At 32.4% G+C, this 18,673-nt stretch overlaps 1 protein-coding gene across 4 annotated transcripts in view; it reads left to right on the top strand.

Moving 5' to 3' along the window:
* Window positions 1-18,673, top strand: part of LOC113052897 (FERM and PDZ domain-containing protein 4) — a 52,546-nt gene that overhangs the window by 714 nt on the left and 33,159 nt on the right. The window contains exon 1 of one of the 4 annotated variants that reach the window (XM_026217364.1): window positions 3,253-3,883. The exons of 2 other annotated variants lie outside the window; for them this stretch is intronic. In XM_026217364.1, the coding sequence (XP_026073149.1) occupies window positions 3,843-3,883 (41 nt within the window). In that variant the 5' untranslated portion in view covers window positions 3,253-3,842. Of the gene's footprint in view, window positions 1-3,252; window positions 3,884-15,280; window positions 15,658-18,673 lie in introns of those variants that run through there. One more of the 4 variants, XM_026217366.1, reaches the window with a different exon arrangement.

Here is an 18,673-nt window from a genome sequence, read left to right as displayed (position 1 = left end):
TTTGCATTTTCATAGTTTTCCCCTGAGATTCACCGGTTGAACGCTGCTTTTGTTGGGTGTTTTGATAGTCAGCAGAGGAATGTTTAGTTGTTATTTGCTCTTGTGTTACTGCTGATGTGCATATCTCCTTCTCATCTTATCATATTTAATATGCAGAGTCAACTATAAGCAAGTTAAGTTTATCTGAGAAATGACTTCTCTCCATTTTATGCACTACTAATCTCTGCCTAAAATGTTGCTGACCAATCAGCATCTGTTGCATCTGTCATGTGATTAAATAGTGTTTTTGCAGGTCACAAATCAGAGAAGAAAGTCTTAAATATTCATAAAGGCATGGGATTAAAAGTTGCATGCATTCAAAAATGAAGAATATATTTGTTTCAATACAAATAACTAAACAGCCTTAAACCATGATACATTTACTTGAAATGAAAAATGAAGATACTTGTTTGAAGTTTTGTTTTCTGATGTTTAAATTATTCATAAAAAAAGATTAGACATGCCCAAACTTTTGACTTCTAGTACAAAACCAGCAATAGTTACTTAATTATGAATTCAACAAATGTGACAGTGAATTGTGTGTTTGTTTCTAATGCTTCTGAACTCAAAATACTGAGGCGTCTGTCAAGTTAAACACTAACCTGAATCCCTGGAGAGATTTCCCCTCCACTTCTTCAGGCTTACTTGAAAGTTTTTTCAGTACATCAAGCAAATTCCATCAAGTGCTTGCTGAATTAAGCTGGGATGGATTAAAGAGTCAGAGTTGGTAAATGAATGAAATCAGCAGCTTTAGGCTTTGGTGGAGAGTCCGGAGCGCATGACCTTAATATTCAGTCTGATCAACACACATCTGAGTATTTGCTGTGTGTGTTGTGACGGATATCTGAAAAGCTTTGGCTGATGGTGACCTACATATAGTGGCACATTTTCTTAGTTTTCCACTGCTGTAGTGATTGGTTGTGTACAAGTTAATATGACTTGTTTAAGCATGATTCAGCAGTAAAGCAAAGACACTACAGACAAAAAAACATTGATTTGCATGAGCTGGTCAATTTTGAAATTTGGTTATTTTGCTTCCATAACATGTTTTCCTTCAGGCTAGTGAAATAAGAGGAAAGTGGAAACACACATAATACAAAGTGTTTATTTTATTGCACATTGTGTATTTGCTTCTGTAGATTTCAATTACACTGCATAACTTTAAAGTTTTTTCTCCACTTCAGCAGCACTTACAAACACCAAAACTTACAGTATTATCTGTATCTATGTTCTAAAGGTTTTTATAGAGGGGTTTGTTCATATATCATTTACTGGTTTTATTATTGCACTTTATTTATTTGTGCGCATATTTTTCAATTACAGTACATTTTTATGCCGTTTTCTCATAAAAATAGTTTTTTTCTCCACTTCAGCAGCAACGACATACACTAAAATTTACAGTTTAATTCTTATCTATATTCTGAAGATTTTTACAGAAGGGTTTGTTGATATATCATTCAGACTTATTTCTGTAGCATTTTATTGCCAAAAACACATTGACGGTATTTTCTGATTAATAGAGTCATGCAAAGAGAAATGCAGAATTAATTCTGTAAAAACTAATATGTCAGCAAAATCAAAAAAGAATTCAATGTTTAGATTTATCTTCTTAAAATATGTATGCAAAGTATAGTTCATAATTAATTAGATAATGCCTTACTTGCATATTTAAACATAAAATTTTCAAAAACTTGCCATACAAAAAATATTGACATTTCTTAATGTATTCAGTCGACTGGGAAATTATGGTGATATCTATTATTATTATTATTATTATTATTTTTATCATTATTTTGCCTTAAACAACCACATGCTCCATTTGAATAGAAGTTGAGAGAATCTAATGTAATATTTGTGCTGAAGTTCACAGCAAAGGCAGACAGACAGATGTTTGTTAATCTCATGTGGGACAGCTGTGATGTATTAGCAGCCAGATATAATCAGAACAGTGTGGCACATGCATTACAATAAAGACGAAATAAATAAATAATAAAGAGAGGACACAATTCACATGCAGTGATACACAGAGATGCATGTTCTGCAACTTTCTATAATGAGAATATGGAATGTATGAGTGTTTGTCTCATTGCTTTCAGAGCAGTTTGAGTTTTTTTTTTTTATGTTGCTAAAACTGAAATTGCTGAATTTTGCAGTATCCTGAGTGACACATTACTAATGTCAATTTTGTAACTTATTTATTCTTATATTGACTTCAAAGACCTACATTTTTCAGGTTATAACTGATATATATATATATATATATATATATATATATATATATATATATATATATATATATATATATATATATATATATATTAGGCTATAATTGAATGCATCTGGTCATTAAATCAAATATTTTAATTGATGATAAATTATATTGTTTAAATACCACAAAGTAGCAACCATCACTTCTAAACAATCTCTGTTTGCATGTGTGCCATTTCTACTTCGTCCTTTGTGGAGTCAACTGGAAGCAGTGTTAGCTCACTTCAGTTCAGTGTTGATTCAGTTCAGTTCAATAACCATTTGAGTTCAGCAGTTATACAATAAATCCAATTATAAGCATATCTGAAGAAAATAGTGCCCTCATTCAACTTCATTCGGTTGAATGTTGATTCATTTCAGTTAAAAATGTTGATGTTGTATTGATAAAAATATTGATGTTTTCAAATGTCAACAAATTCAGTTAAATAATATATCTGAATATTAAGAGTCTTTTAAACCCTAACTAATTAAGCCAAAGGTGACAGTGGCATGGATCCCAAACTTCATTGGGTGACATAAATTAAGGGAAATTAATTAATTAAATAACTGTGGAAGATAAATCGAGTTCATTGGTAACAGCCACTTAGTCAATGGCACTTGTTCCTTAAGTTTTTTTTTCCATTCATTTTTAAAAAGTGCATTTTTACTTCCAGAACCAATTTTTAACAAACAAAATCTGCAAAATTTATGACAATTTTCAAAAAAGTTTCTGTAACAATCCGCCAACCATTTGTCACATTAACAAATAGCCCCGCCCCAAACTCACGCCAGGGGTTAAACCGATTTTTGGCGCAATGAATTTTGGTCGCACCTTGACGCATTACTGATCGTGCGCGCACAGGTGTTTATCAGAGTCTGCGTATTTTACGCAACTTTATTATTTTCTTCTTATTCTTCTTTTAAGAATATATATAAACATGACAAACAACTTCGTTTCTTTTCATTTATGGTCGCTGTTTTTTCCAATATATTGTTGACACTGTCGCAGCTAATAATACAAGTGTTATAGTGTAATTTGTCATCGCATTAATTATAATTTTCTCCTCTCTCCTCATCTCTCTATATCTTTCTCCTCCTCCTACACCCACGCGCTTCTCGGTTCCCCTCCAGTCTCGAGTCGCGCGCTCGTGCGATGACGCTGACCTTTGCACGCGCGCGAGATTATTCGTTACATGTGGACATCTGAGATTAGATGGAGAGGGTCTATCAGCTGATATTCTCCTCCTCCTGCTCCTCCTGCGCTCCCTCTGTTAGGTCTCTCGCTTCATCTCGCTCTCCATCGCTCTCCAAACCCGGCGTTCAGTCTCCACGCGATGGGAAATTAAATAAAGTTGGCCGAGGGCATCTGGAGCCGTGGAGGATGCGAATCTGACAGGAACGCGGATCATGTTCCACGCACGCGACGCCGTCGTGAACGCGCAGCCATGCAGGAGATCCTGACTTGAGGAAAGCTCCGTCGCGTTTATTTTCCACACGATTCACGCCGAGACGTTCGCGAGGATGGAACCGAAGTGAGTTCGGAGGCGACCCGCATCATGGACGTGTTCAGCTTTGTCAGGATGCCCAAACTAGCAGGGTGAGTGTGAAGCTCCGCCGCAGTCATTACACAGATTCACTTTCTCCACGCTCACGCGAGTGTAGCGTCGCTGAATGTGTGCGTGCACTGAGTGAGTGTCAGCTGTATGGAAACATGCAGAAGAGTGATGTCACGGGGATGGATAACCCGCTGTCGCATCTCCTCTCCTCATTCATTCATTCAGACCTGATTGCTTCTGAAACTCTTCGTGCTTCTGCGTTAGAACGCATTTTTACTGAGGAATCGAGCTCAATGTTTCAGCTGCCGCTCAACGCGATGCTGAGAATGAAATCCAGAAGCTCCAGAAACAGTCAGTCACTTCACAGCGGGCGAAATCGAAATCTGTGCGTTTCCATCGACTAAAGCTGTAGACTCGGAGGTTACTGTAGCAACAGTAGACAAACAATATTATGCGCTTTATGAAAAGAAAAACAAACAAACTACAACAACAACAACAACAACAACTACAAAAAACAATGTATTTATATATTTTTATAATAAATTTATTTTATTTATAAAAATGTTTTTATTTATTTATTATTACATTTTTTGCATGAATTATTATAATTTAGTATCTTAAATTAAAAGAAATTTTGCATTATCCATTGACTATAAGCACATCTGTAGATTTAGAGGTTACTGTAGCAACAGTAAAAATATATGATATATATATAAAGATATATAACATAGTATTTATGTGTGCACTATCCATTGACATCTGTAGATTTGGAGGTTACTGTAGCAGCATTAAACAAAACATATAATGTTCTTTAAATATATATATATATATATATATATATATATATATATATATATATATATATATATATATATACATACATACATACATACATACATACATACATACATACATACATACATACATATATATATATATATATATATATATATATATATATATATATATATATATATATATATATATATATTTTAATAATCCAAAATATAAAAAATAAAAGTTTGTATTTAAGTATTCATAAATATTATAATTTAATATTATATACAAGCTATTTACAGATACTTTACAATAGACAAATTATATTACATCAAGTGTAAACATTCAGTCTTTATTTATACTGTATGTAATTTATTCATAACTATTATGTTTATCTAAATGTATTTTATAAATGTATTTTCTAAATGTATTATGTATAATACTAATACTACACTATTATTTACATAGTATTTGTTCTAAATTGAGTGTTTTTAAATGAGCAGAAATGATATTAATACTAATACTAATATTGATGATACTAATATTTTCTCACTGTATTCTAAATTCAGTATTTTAAATAAACAAATATATGCATAGTAAATATTGTATAAATTAACCATCTTTTAATCTGTCATTGTATTATACTGTATATGAACATATTAACTGTGTATGGGCCATTATAAACCCCCCACAGAGGTTGATGATGAGAATGGTGCTTTGTGATTTAATTTTCCTCCATGCATACAATGGCGTAACATATAAGCCACATGCATGCGCACTGAGGTCCGGTTAAGCTCATTTCATCCCTGAGTCTGTTTAAACTCCATAACCTGTTTGGCTTGTTTGATTTTTCTTGATTTTATCCCAGCTAATCCTCCTAAAGGATTGGCCCCTGGATCCCGCCACTGTCCAGTGCTCATAATGACAGCCTGTTTATTCTCCAAAATAATCACGCGGTATTCAAACAGATTTCATCCAGCAGCTTTGTGTGAAAGAACGATTGTGTTTGTGTGAAGGGCCTTCAGATGCTTTATGAGGACTGGATTGTGTGGATGTTTAGTGAAGATGTGTCTGTGGTTGAAGTTTAATGGAACGGCTGATGATTTGTGATGCATGGGAAATATTTTGTTGATGCTCAAACGTTTCTTAAAATGTTACAATTCTGCAGATCCTGTCAGAATTTAATATCTTAATAACTAGAGTCTGCACAAATGGGAATTCTGTATTTTTTTTTATTGAATATCTTATTATGTTATTTTTTTTTCATATTATGTTATTTTTTTGTTCATGGAACACAAAATGGTAAGTTTTGAGGAATATACACCATTTATATAATATTTGTGGAAGTTTCCAATACATTTTTTAATTAGGGTTGAACAATTCGAGGGGAAAGATGGCAAAAGAAAAAACATTTGTGAAATGTTAATGTGGTTTAAAATTTACATATTTATTTATTTAATAAAAATCTTGGTTGGCTGTGGTTGTTTGTAGGGCTGCAAAATTTGGTCAAATGTATGTGACTTCATCAGTATGTCAATAAAATAAAATAATAATTATTGTTACTGCTAAAAAAAAAGGAATAAAAACAACATAAGAAATAATACTATTATTATTACTAATACTATATTAGTATTATTATATTTCACATCATATTGTGATTTTGGTTTAATTAATCCTGTTGTCCTATTCATAATTTTTATAGTTAACTAAAGCTAAAACCAAAATAATTTACTAGTGCAATAATTTATATTTTTTACTACTTTAGATAAAATTATCTTGAACTAAAATACAATATATATATATATATATATATATATATATATATATATATATATATATATATATATATATATATATATATATATATATTGTATTTTAGTATATTTTAGTAGTATATATATATATTTTAGTATATTTTAGTAGTATATATATATATATATAATATTTTATTTTATTTTAATATTATATTTTAATATTATAATTTTTATTAATGATTAATTATTAATTATTTAATTTAATATATAATAACTAAAACTAAACTAAAAATATATCAGATATATCAGATTTTTATGGTTTAGTCCAGTTTAAAGCTTGGCATTGGTGGTCAATATGAACTATTACATGTGTTCTGAATCTGATAAATACAAACATGAACGTCTGCATCAATACGAGGATGAATAAATAATAGAACATTCTGGTTCCCATTAAACGGCATGCTGCTTGTCACGTGATCTTTCTGCTGTTCTGGTGCTCTTTATTAACAGTAATCTGCAAGATTAATAATCTCCTGCAAACATTGAGAAATATCAGACCTGGGGGACTAAATTTACAGAATTAAATTAAGTAGGCCATATATCACCAAAAGGCAAAGGCTTGTTTGTATTCCCCAATGGAAAAGCTTCAAGCAGCAGGTATACCTGTGCAACTAAAGGTTAAAGAGCGCTTCGTCTTATTTCTAAGACAGTGCATGAAAGGAAGCACTTTGGAGAGTTATGAAAGCATCATCTTTAATTCATGCATCTCTCTGTGAGAACAGAGTCTGGAATAAAGCACGCTTGAGGAGCAGAAAAAGCCTTGACCAGTAACAAGAAGACTGATGTCTGGCTGTTTCTGCTCGCACATGCACTTTCTCACTGAAGCAGTGCTCTGGAGTCAGGAGCTCCTGTTGCATGTTTTTATCTTAAGATCTTTCAGTTGGAAATCACTGAGTAACACTAGTGCTCACATAGTTCAAAAATGACGTGAAGAGGACTGCATGCATGCTTGCTAAAATAAAGTTTATCCAGAAATATTAATTAATTCCTCATGTTGTTCCAATGCTGATATTGTAGTCGCAATTTATTGATATAATCTCGCAAATGATATTGTATTGGCCTCAGAAGATGTATTATGGATCTGTGTTATGATACTTTAATTTATCTATTTTTTACTTTTTTATTATCGGAGCACATTTACTATGAACCTGTCTTATAACTGAGATTTTATTGGGATTTTAATTTAAATTTTTGTTTTTATTTTTTATAATTTCCATTAAAATTTTAGTACATTTTTGTGTGTTTAATCATATGTTTATACAGTTTAAGATCAAAAACACACAACAAAATTACTAAAACTTATTTTTATTTCAGTTTGCTATTTTATTAAGTTAAACTAAATGAGTATCTGAGGTATCACTTTGAAAACTGGTTAAAATATATATATATTTTATGTTTACTTAAATGTTCTTCTTAGTTTTCTTCATATTTAGTCAACATGTCCTTTTTTTTTTCTTTGAGTCAGGTATTAGTTGAGTAAAATCTGGCTGTTTTAGTCTAGTTAAAACATAAGTCATGCTGTATAATGGTTAAACTGAAAAACACAATTATTTTACTCCAAATTATAATCTGATCTGCTGATTGTGATTGTTGTAATTTGAAAAATTTCATCAGAATTATTTGCACTTTCACTTTTAAGAACAAATCAAACGAATGTCAACCCATATGCTTTATTTTACCTAATTTTTCCTGATTTACTAAATTATAAAAATCAAAACATTTTCTGAATAATTATGGAAACTGGTAACAGTGTTATTCTATTGTCATTGAGATACTTTTATAATTTTTATTAAAATTTTGATACCATTTTATTTCTCTGTTATCATTCTGGTTTAGTTTTTCTCTATTTTTTTTTAGTTTATTTTCATGTATATGTTTCTAGTTTTTTATTAATTTTTATTTGAGTACATCAACTTAAATGTATCTTAAATTATATATATATATATATATATTTTTTTTTACATTTATTTCCATGTAATGAAAAAAAAAAATATTTTAGTTCAGTTTTAGTTAACTATAAAAACTCTGACTGGTAAAATGCAAAATATTTGTTGAAAAGCTTAAACAGTAAAGATATTTATAAATCAGAAGATAAAAAATAAAATAAAAACTTTGGTGAGGGGTTTAAGCTATTGACATCTGGCAACCTGACGCATAAACCTGTTGAAGTCTATAATATAATTTTTGGAAATGATGAGTAAAGAATGACAGACTCTTGACTATAGTTGAACCATTGAAACATTGTTGGTGTGTGAAACTGCTGTGAATCTCCTGTTCTAGCAGCATATGGAGAGCTGTAGGAAATGAAGAGCTGAGATGATCTCCAAACTCACAGCAGATGGGATCCAAACGGCTTTATATTCCTCCGGCCTTTAACAATTACCCTTATGACTACAATTATAATCACATTTATCAGTGCAAATGCTTTGTTTCCCTCTCTGTGAGATTTGTGCAAATGAAAATGACCAGTTGCGTCACCTTTCATCTGCTGTAACAGAACAGATGTATGTCCAGCTCACATTTTATCCTAAAAAAAAATAAAATAAAAAATAAAATAAAATATGGAATGACTGTACCTTTAAAAAAAAAAAAAAAAAGAAAGGAAAAAAATTATGGAATGACTGTACCTTTAAAAAATTATTATTTTTTTTTTTTAAATTATGGAATGACTGAACCTTTAAAAAGAAAAATACTTAATTTACATCACTGGTAATATATTTTGGAAAGAGAATTGACAACTGAGAATAAAAAAAAAAAAAGAAAAAATAAGTAATGGTACCCTTTTCTTTGGTGTTAAATGTGACCCAAACACGTTCTCAACAGGTTTCAGAGATTCTCATACGAATGCTGTGTAACATCTGCTGAAATGTTCATGCACCTGTTGTTAATCTCTTAACCTGTCGTGTAGGATTTGGTCAGTTTGGCTGTGATTTAAAGCACTATTATATGATCTTTCTTGAGTTGCATGGTTTGCCTGTTGTTTTTTCCATGTGACCTGCTCTGAAGGTTTCTTCACGATCATTGTTCACAGCAGAAGAACAGGGTGCACCAGACAGAGAGTGATGCATGTGCAGAATATTTATGAGCTCAAGCTGACACTTACTTTTGTTAGAAGTGTTCAGGTTTTAAATATTTTGTGACACAATGGCTTCAGGAGAAAGCTATATGAACGGAAACTGTGCAAGTGGACAACGTTTTGGGATATTGCATAAAAATACTGGATGGAAATTCCAAGATGCACATTAAATATTAGCAAATTGCACATCACAAATGCAGGTAAGAAAACGGGCATAAACTGATGGAAACACATTTACAGAGTGAATTACTGATTCTTTGTGCCAGTTTCCCAGGAAGTGAAGATTGCATTGTTTAAAAAACATGGGATGGAAATGTTGCTTTATTAACTTTTTTATGCAATATTCCAATAAAAAATAATATATATATATTTTTTTGTCTTAACTAGACTTTGTTCTCTTGAACACATTTTTGCACGTTCAATGTTATTATGCAATAGTTCAATATTTTCTTCACCTGTTTTATGCTATATTTCTATATTTTACTAAAATGTTTCTTGCAAAAGTATTATTTCTTTTGCATATTTTATGTAATATTCAATTTGTATTTCACGCCTTTGGATGCAAACGTAGCTAGTTTGTGAAACTGTGCTTGTGTAGTTAGAAGCAGCTGTTCTGATGTACTTTCATAGTGAAGGTTTCAGTGATAAAAGCTGCAGATGTGCAATGAATAATTGGATTTATTAAAAGCTTTGAATGTGATATGAGGTGAATGTGAGCTGAATTATTGTCATGCAATTGAAGACCAACTGAAGACAGAAAGAGAATCACACAGGTTTGAGAAAATAACAGAGACTCGTAATTATGCTAATTTCACAGTAATGGGAAGTATGAGTTTTAGAAGCTGCATTAAAACACAGCAGCGTTTGTACTTCCTGTCTGTGTTTTTATGAGCAGCACTTGACACCATGTCCCACAGGCGTTAGTTACAGTGTGTGTGTGTGTGTGTGTGTGTGTGTGTGATGAGCTTCTGTGTGTCATTACAGCGAGTGTTCTCCAGCTGGAGCATCCTCTCAGATAACTGAACATCATCCAGCTGTTTCTCCAGTGTTTCTACTGTAGTGTGGTAGAAGAGAGAAATACAGATATCACGTGATACGAGGCTTTATCGATAGTCTTAAAGTGTTCGTTTTCGACTTCTCGCTCTGCCAAACATAGTGTGCATCATGGACTTGCTCCAGACACGAAGGCTGCTCCAAATAGTAGGCAGCATAATTATATAACATTTTGCCAAAAAAATAAAAAAAAATAAGAGGCAGCATCACATGTGCCCTTTATGAAGATAAATAAATAAATAAATAAATAAATCCCAGAATGCATTGTGACAAGTGCAGTGGAATAAATAGGTGATGGATGGATCAAAAAGAATACCCTACAAAAGCATGAATAGTAATATTTTCTATTTTTTATTAATTACATAAAGAAAATAGTTTATGGAAGCGGTAGAGAAAGAAAATAAATTTTTTATATATATTTTATATATACATATAAAATCTGTTGCCCCCCCCCCAATAAATACAAAGGTTGTCTGAATTTAATTCATAAAGTTAATAAAAAAAATTCATTATAAAATAAATTTAATTTTCATAGTTTTTTTTCTTCTGGATTTTGTTTAAATGGTTTAATTCAATTTGAATAATTGAGAAGGATATCTGATCATATAATTACAAAAAGAAAAAAAAATAGACTTTTGAATTTAAAAAAAAAAAGACTATTTATTATTTTTATTATTTTTATTTGTTTTGTTCCTGTGCTCAGCAGTGCAGGACTGAGTGTTTACAGTTTTATTGCTCACAGTATATTTGTATTGCATGCATCGCAGCTCTTGTAATCCATGTTTCAGTGATGTGTCCCTGACGGCTGCGAGTCATTAGCTCTTGAGTGTAGTCTCGAGTCTCCTGACACGACTGTGAAGTGTTCTTGAGACGTTAACAGAGGCAGGACTGAATGTTTTCCCCGTGCAGCACATCATCTGTTCTCATGTATCTCTCGTCTCTGGACTCCTCTGAGAGGGAGGATGTGATTTTCCATCATCTCTCTGCTTGATGATCTGTTATAATCTGCCTCGGCTTTGCATTGGCTTGCTAAATACGTTAGATCAAGGTAGAAGGAATGAAAGTGCTGGTTTTACTGATATCAGGTTTTGAGCGACTCGACGGCTGAATTACTGTCATTATATTCAACAAAACCGTCTGTTCTGTAAGTGCCAGTTTGTGAGACTGGTTTTTTTAAATATTTTTTTGAGTGGACTAGTTTTTTTGTTGAGGCATTTTAAAATGTGCTATAATCCACAGAATTTATGTTATTTATGTTACAGTAGAGAAATGTGAACCAAACAAGGTATTGTAAGAACATGGCCATGTACTTACACTCTGAATTAAACTGACACAATGATCGGAAATGTTTGCTTTTCTGCAGATCAAGAAAAAAATAACTATGAAATTAGAGCTCTCTTTCAGAGAGAGATAATACCAGTTCCTTACATAATACGTTATTGGAATAGTATTGTGGAGAATAAACCTTGGGTGAAAGTATAGACCTTGCCTCATAGATATCTGCTTACCAACAAAATAAATAACATTTAAGTTAATTCACAAATGTTACCCAACTAAAGTTAGACATTGATGTGAGTTGCTGTTTTTGTCATTCTTCTGAAGAAGTCTTCATTCATTTTGGCAATGCTCCTTGCAATGCTTCTCTTTTTGTTTTCATTTGGATTGTTTGACCATTCAAAAGAGAATACTGGACAATATTACATAATTAATTTATGTTTCCTGTTAGCTAAATTTCACATTTAGCTATAAACAAAAGTTTACTGGCTATAAAACTATTTTTTCTTCATTCAAATTGGACTTAGAGAAGTATGTGGAAACTATACCACATCCCGACTTCAGAGCGGGTTCGCAAATCATTTGATTCAGATCGCGACCTCAGAGCGTGTTTACGAATCATTTGAATCATTTGAGTCAGATCGCTACTTCAGAGCGGATTCTCGAATCATTTGAGTCAGATCGCGATTTCAGAGGGGGTTCGCGAATCATTTGAATCAGATCGCTACTTCAGAGCGGATTCTCGAATCATTTGAGTCAGATCGCGATTTCAGAGGGGGTTCTCGAATCATTTGAGTCAGATCGCGATTTCAGAGCGGGTTTACGAATCATTTGAATCATTTGAGTCAGATCGCTACTTCAGAGCGGATTCGCGAATCATTTGAGTCAAATCGCGACTTCAGAGCGGGTTCGCGAATCATTTGAGTCGGATCGGGACTTCAGAGCGGGTTCGCGAATCATTTGAGTCGGATCGCGACTTCAGAGCCGGTTCGCGAATCATTTGAGTCGGATCGCGACTTCAGAGCGGGTTCGCGAATCATTTGAGTCGGATCGCGACTTCAGAGCGGGTTCGTGAATCATTTGAATCATTTAGTGGCGGCTCTAGGCAAATTTTACTAGGGGGGCCAGGGAGGGGCCGGTGTTTAACCAGAGGGGCACATTAAAAATGGCAACATATTTTATTTAAATGTAATGCAAATAAATACAAAAAGTAATTCACACAGCAATTTACACAATCTACACAGTAATTTTACACAATCTAAACATGTTAATAAAAACAAATTGCTATTAGTACTCTTATAAAATTCAATCAGGTAATCAAACATTTCACAATTTAATATTTATATATGAATGAGAAAAATTCTGAAGTGTATATATTTATAATGCTTACACTACACAGAAATAATATACAATTAAATTATGCTTATTTTAAATGTATTGTGCAGGCTAAAAATATAATAAGCTTTTAATAATCTTTCAGTGCGCAAAACCATGATAATATGAAACGCTTCAAAACTGAGCTCACAAAGTGATTTTAAAAGTTTACGACTTTTGAAACGTGTGTGATCTAACAGGAACAAGCGAGTCTTTTAAAAACAGCAAAAAACATAAAATACAAATACACAAAATAAAAGTCATTTTATGCAAATCCACAGCCTTTTTATCTACAGACCAAGCATTATAATGTGAGTGTATAATATTGGAGAGAGTTTTACCATGCATCCTGCTGTAAATGGACGAGGTGCGCGCTATTTCGGCACCTCCCGTTTTTTTCACATCAGTTTGGGTGACTTGGTCATCTGAAGCAATTCCATAGCTTAATGTTATGGACAGAAGACTATTTACATCATTAAATTAAAGTTTACGGAAACCTTGTTTTCCCTCCTCTGCGGCTGTCAATCATTCTCCTTGGCCCCCCTAGTAAAATTTGTCTAGAGCCGCCACTGGACTCAAATGATTCACGAACCCGCTCTTAAGTCGCGATCTGACTCAAATGTGTGTGTGTGAGTGTGTGTGTGTGTGTGTGTGTGTGTGTGTGTGTGTGAGTGTGTGTGTGTGTGTGTGTGCGTGTGTGCGTGTGTTTATGTGTGTGTGAGTGTGTGAGTGTGTGTGTGTGTGTGTGTGTGTGTTCTGATGAAGAAGGGTGGGACCTCTGAAGCGCAGCTGGAATGGAGACCTGACTGGAGGAACATGAGGAGTTCCTGCGCTGGACTGAATTATTGATGCTGTGCACACATGAGCGGTCGGTCAGCTTCATGTGCTGGAATCCTTCTTCAGTGACCAGACAAAAAGATGAAGTAATTACAGCGAAATATTAAACATTAATGGTCCAGGAGGAAACCGTTTTACAATGTTGACAAAGAGAGTCTTCAAGGCTTTTTGAGTAAATATTGTGGGAAAAGAAAATCATGTCAGTGTATGCTATAATTATATTGTGTAAGAGTATATATTGGCATTATATCAACCAGACCAGCCTCTAGTCATTACCACCGTCTGCTGAAAATCAATATCTGTCTGAAAATGAGCACAGCGCACATTTGAGGGGATTTTGGAACAAAAATGCTATTTCACTAATTCTTGTCATGTTCTGCATTATGTGACAGCCTGAAAGGTAAAAGTATGTTTTTAAAAGAAGTCTCTTCTGCTCACCAAGGCTGCATTTATTTGTTTAAAAATACTGAAAAATTGTGAAATATTATTCTAATGTAAACCATCTGTTTTCTGTGTGAATCTATGTTAAAGTGTAATTTATTTCTGTGATGCTCCGCTGTATTTTCAGCATCATTCCTCCAGTCTTCAGTGTCACATGATCTTCAGAAATCAGAATAATATGATGATTTACTGCTCAAGAAACACTTCTGATTATTATCATGTAATGTGCCCTTGAGAAATAAAAACATTAATTTATTATTATTATTAGTAGTAGTAGTAGTAGTAGTATTTAAATCTTACTTACCCCTCATTTTGAGTGGTAGTGGTTCAGTTTCCACAAAAATACGAATAAGATATATTACAATAGAAATATGTCCTATTTAATTGTAATATTTCACAATTTTAATGTTTTTATTGTATTTTTGATCAAATAATTGAAGAGACTTCCTCCAGAAACGTTTGACCTGTAGCAAATAATTAATATTAAATAATATTAAAATAAATGAATGAAAATAAATAATTAAATTCACTCATTGATTCTTGTATAAATGAGGGTGTTTCGTAATCGTATATATATGTATATGTCTAATTATTAGAACTGTATTTATTTATTATGTTTTTATTTATTTTAAGTAACACTTTTTATGGTTTTAGTTATAGTTGAACACAATAACACTGATGCTAATTAGATGCATGCAGTAATTGATGTGTTTGAAGTCTCTGTAAAATATCCATCATATCTTCCTCTTTTACTCTTTCTACTATTTCGTCATTGCTTATTTTGTCACTTTCACAAATAACGAAAAGCATCCCGTCCTGTGATGCTGGTGTTTGAACGATTTTCAATCACAGTGTGGTTTGCTCCTCATAAGGTTTCAGTCTTGAGTACAGTAGACTGACTTTAAACATGAATAATCCACGCCGTCCGAACCCTAAGTGCACTTCATGAATTCTGCAGCTGTGTTCCCTCACTAGTGTGCGATGGCTCTTGGCTACAGCGCGGTTATCATTTATTGATGGCTCTCTGAGTGGCTTGTGTTTCTCTGTCCGGTTCGGTTACTCCAGAAATCCCCGTCGTGAAACAGAGTTGAAGAGAAGCAGGTTAATGAAAATGGACGAGCGTTTGGACACTGCATCATTCTGTGCTGAAGACTTGGCGTTTGGCTTCGTGAGTTGATTGCTTTGTTTGCTTTCTGAGACATTTCTGAAGAGAGCACACTGATGACTTTATCTCAGTGTCTGTAGCTTCAGAAGACTTGTGTTTTATTATCTGTGCTTCCTTCTGCTTCATCACGTCTACAGAGGATTTGCATGAAGCTAAAGTATTGCATGAAATCCACTGATATGATTAAAAGTGCTTTCTAAACATTTAAAGGGATAGTTCGGTTACACTTTCTTTTAAGGTGTCGTCCTTACAGTGTATATATGCATTGAAGTATTGAGTAATATTAATTATGTACTTATTATAAGGTTAGGGTTTGGCTTAGGGTTACTTGCATTGCATAACTGCATAATTGTATTCTCCTTTAATCGCATACAAACACGATAATCAATCACGATAAAAATTAAATATGATCCAGATGTAGACTTTGACAGAGATGCTATTTTCTTAGATTTTTGTTAAAAAATGTTGCTTTTCATGAAATTTACCCAGTTTTAGGTGTTGATTAAAGAATGCATGAAGCTAGACAGTTTTTTTATTTTATTATTTTTTTTTTTTTTTTAATTTGGCAACTTTAAAAATGAAAAAAGAATGAAAAAAAATTGCTGCCGGGGAAAGAGTTAAAAGATAAAATGGTAAGATTTTTGGCTTAATTGATGAAAATGCTTTCAGCTTTCATGTTCTCAGCTTCATAATCTTTTTTATGTTTAAATCCAGTCCACATTTATCTGTCTCTTGTGCTTTTGCTGCAGAAATTCACTTTCAGAATAATATTGTGCATAAATGAGATGTAGCCACAGGCAAATCTTTCAAATGAAGATCTGTGCAAAATTAGATGATTTCTGTTAGAGGAAATGCCTTCTATAATCTACAACGAATCATAAACATCAATATATTATTTTATTTTATGATATTTATAATTATTTATTTTAAATCAATTGTATTAAAATATATTGCATATGTTTAATGCAATATATATATATATATATATATATATATATATATATATATATATATATATATATATAAATTATTAAATAAATTTTTTAATTGTAATAAAATATATATTTTAAGTTAAATATGTATTTTATAAAATGTTTTATTAATATATATATATATATATATATATATATATATATATAATATATATATTTTTTTTTTCCTGTGCTTTTTTGCATAACTAGTGCACACAATCACAGTACAGCTGCTTCTTGCAGGAGAAGTGTTTTAATAATAAATGCAGAGAACCTGGTTGTGAGTCAGAAAAGTGCATTTTGTCGTTCATCCTGTGAGGAGGTTCAGACGACCGGAAGATCTTCCTCTTGAATGCATGCATCAGTTGAGGAAGACGTCTTTGATGGCGTTTAAAGCCTTTGACTTCATGACTGTAATTCAGTTACTTGGTTTCTTCTCTGACAGATGCAGCTCATTTAAGATCATATTCCTGTCTGCATCCTGCATCCATTTTTGTCTGATATCATTATATGAAATCGATTGAAAAAAAAAATACTTTCAGGTTTCTTTCTTTCTTTCTTTGAGAAGTAGGTCTGTTTGATATAACCTCACTGAGAAAATTGAGCTGCATGCAGGGAATCCATGATAGATTCAAGCACAAAGTCTCTAGATGCACCGGGTGGCACTGTGGAGCGAATTAACAAGTTGATTGTAGATGATCACAGAATGTTTGAAATTACTTGAATGAAAACTCTTACTAAATGATCTTACAAAATGATCTCGAGACAACATAAACATGATAAACATAGAGTCCTCAATTTATATGCTGTACTGTGATTGGCACAGTCTGCTTTATTTTTTTCTGTTTGCTCTGCTTGAGCTTTAATGTTTTTGTTCTTTATAAGTGTGTGTGTGTGTGTGTGTGTGTGTATATATATATATATATATATATAAATAATAAAATTATTATTATTATTATTATTATTATTATATACGTTTTCAACTAAATAAAACCTTGAGATATAATGTAACGTTGCAGAAGATTGTTGTGTATAATGCCTAATCACAAGCTTGTTCAGAAATGGTTTACATATGGTTTTTTTTTTTAATAATATCTTTCTACTTAAAAGATTAGTTCACTTCCACAATAAATAAATACAAAATTCTGAAAATTTACTCAATTTACTTTGAAGCCGCATTGAAACTTCAGTTTGGATCTTCAACACATTGGTCCCCATTGAAGTCCATCATACAGATAAAAATCCTGGACTGTTTTCCTCAAAAACCTAAATGCATTTATGACTGAAGAAAGAAAGACATGAACATCTTGGTGAGTAAATTACCAGGAAATGTTTAGTCTGGAAGTGAACTAATCCTTTAAACCTCATTTCGGAAAAAAAATGCCCATCCCTATAGTATATATTAATACATTACATTGATAAATAATAAAAACTAAAACTTAAATTGTATCAGCATTATTGTATTTTATTGAATTTTAAAAGGCTTAAAACATCTGGCCAGTGCTTTTATTGTAAGGAGCATCTTAGCTTCAGTGGATCATCGTCTATATTTCTGTGTTTGGATCCTGTAATAATCTTTGCTGCTCTTTAGTGTACACTTCTCCCTTGAGCTTCACACTGATACAGAGTCATGTGTGCGTTCCCTGATCTGATATATGACACTGCTTTGATCATCAGCCCACCGGATATCAGGCTTTCTGAGGAATCTGCCGGCAGTTCAGCTTTAGTGAAATCTCACGGCTCTTAGCGTACAAGACTGAAGCATGACAATCTTGAGGATTGCATGATTGCATTACATAATTAGCATAAAAAAATCACTGTTACAAATGAAGTCCAGGCTGTTATCGATTGATATTCTGCTTCTTTAGAGAGGAGAAAGACGGTCACAGTCTACGGCTAATAACTCCATGCTATTATAGTTCACATTCAGTATTAAAAAGTAAATAGGTTCAGCAATAATATATAGTTTATATAGATATAGTTAGCATTTTTTTAAATGCAAAGTTTATGATTTATAATATATAAATGCTGTATATTATCAAAAATAA

Source organism: Carassius auratus, chromosome 34 (genome assembly GCF_003368295.1).
Source record: "Carassius auratus strain Wakin chromosome 34, ASM336829v1, whole genome shotgun sequence".
Lineage (NCBI taxonomy): Eukaryota > Metazoa > Chordata > Actinopteri > Cypriniformes > Cyprinidae > Carassius > Carassius auratus.
The sequence above is the reverse complement of the archived record's forward strand: the minus strand, read 5'-3'. Positions and strand labels throughout refer to the sequence as shown.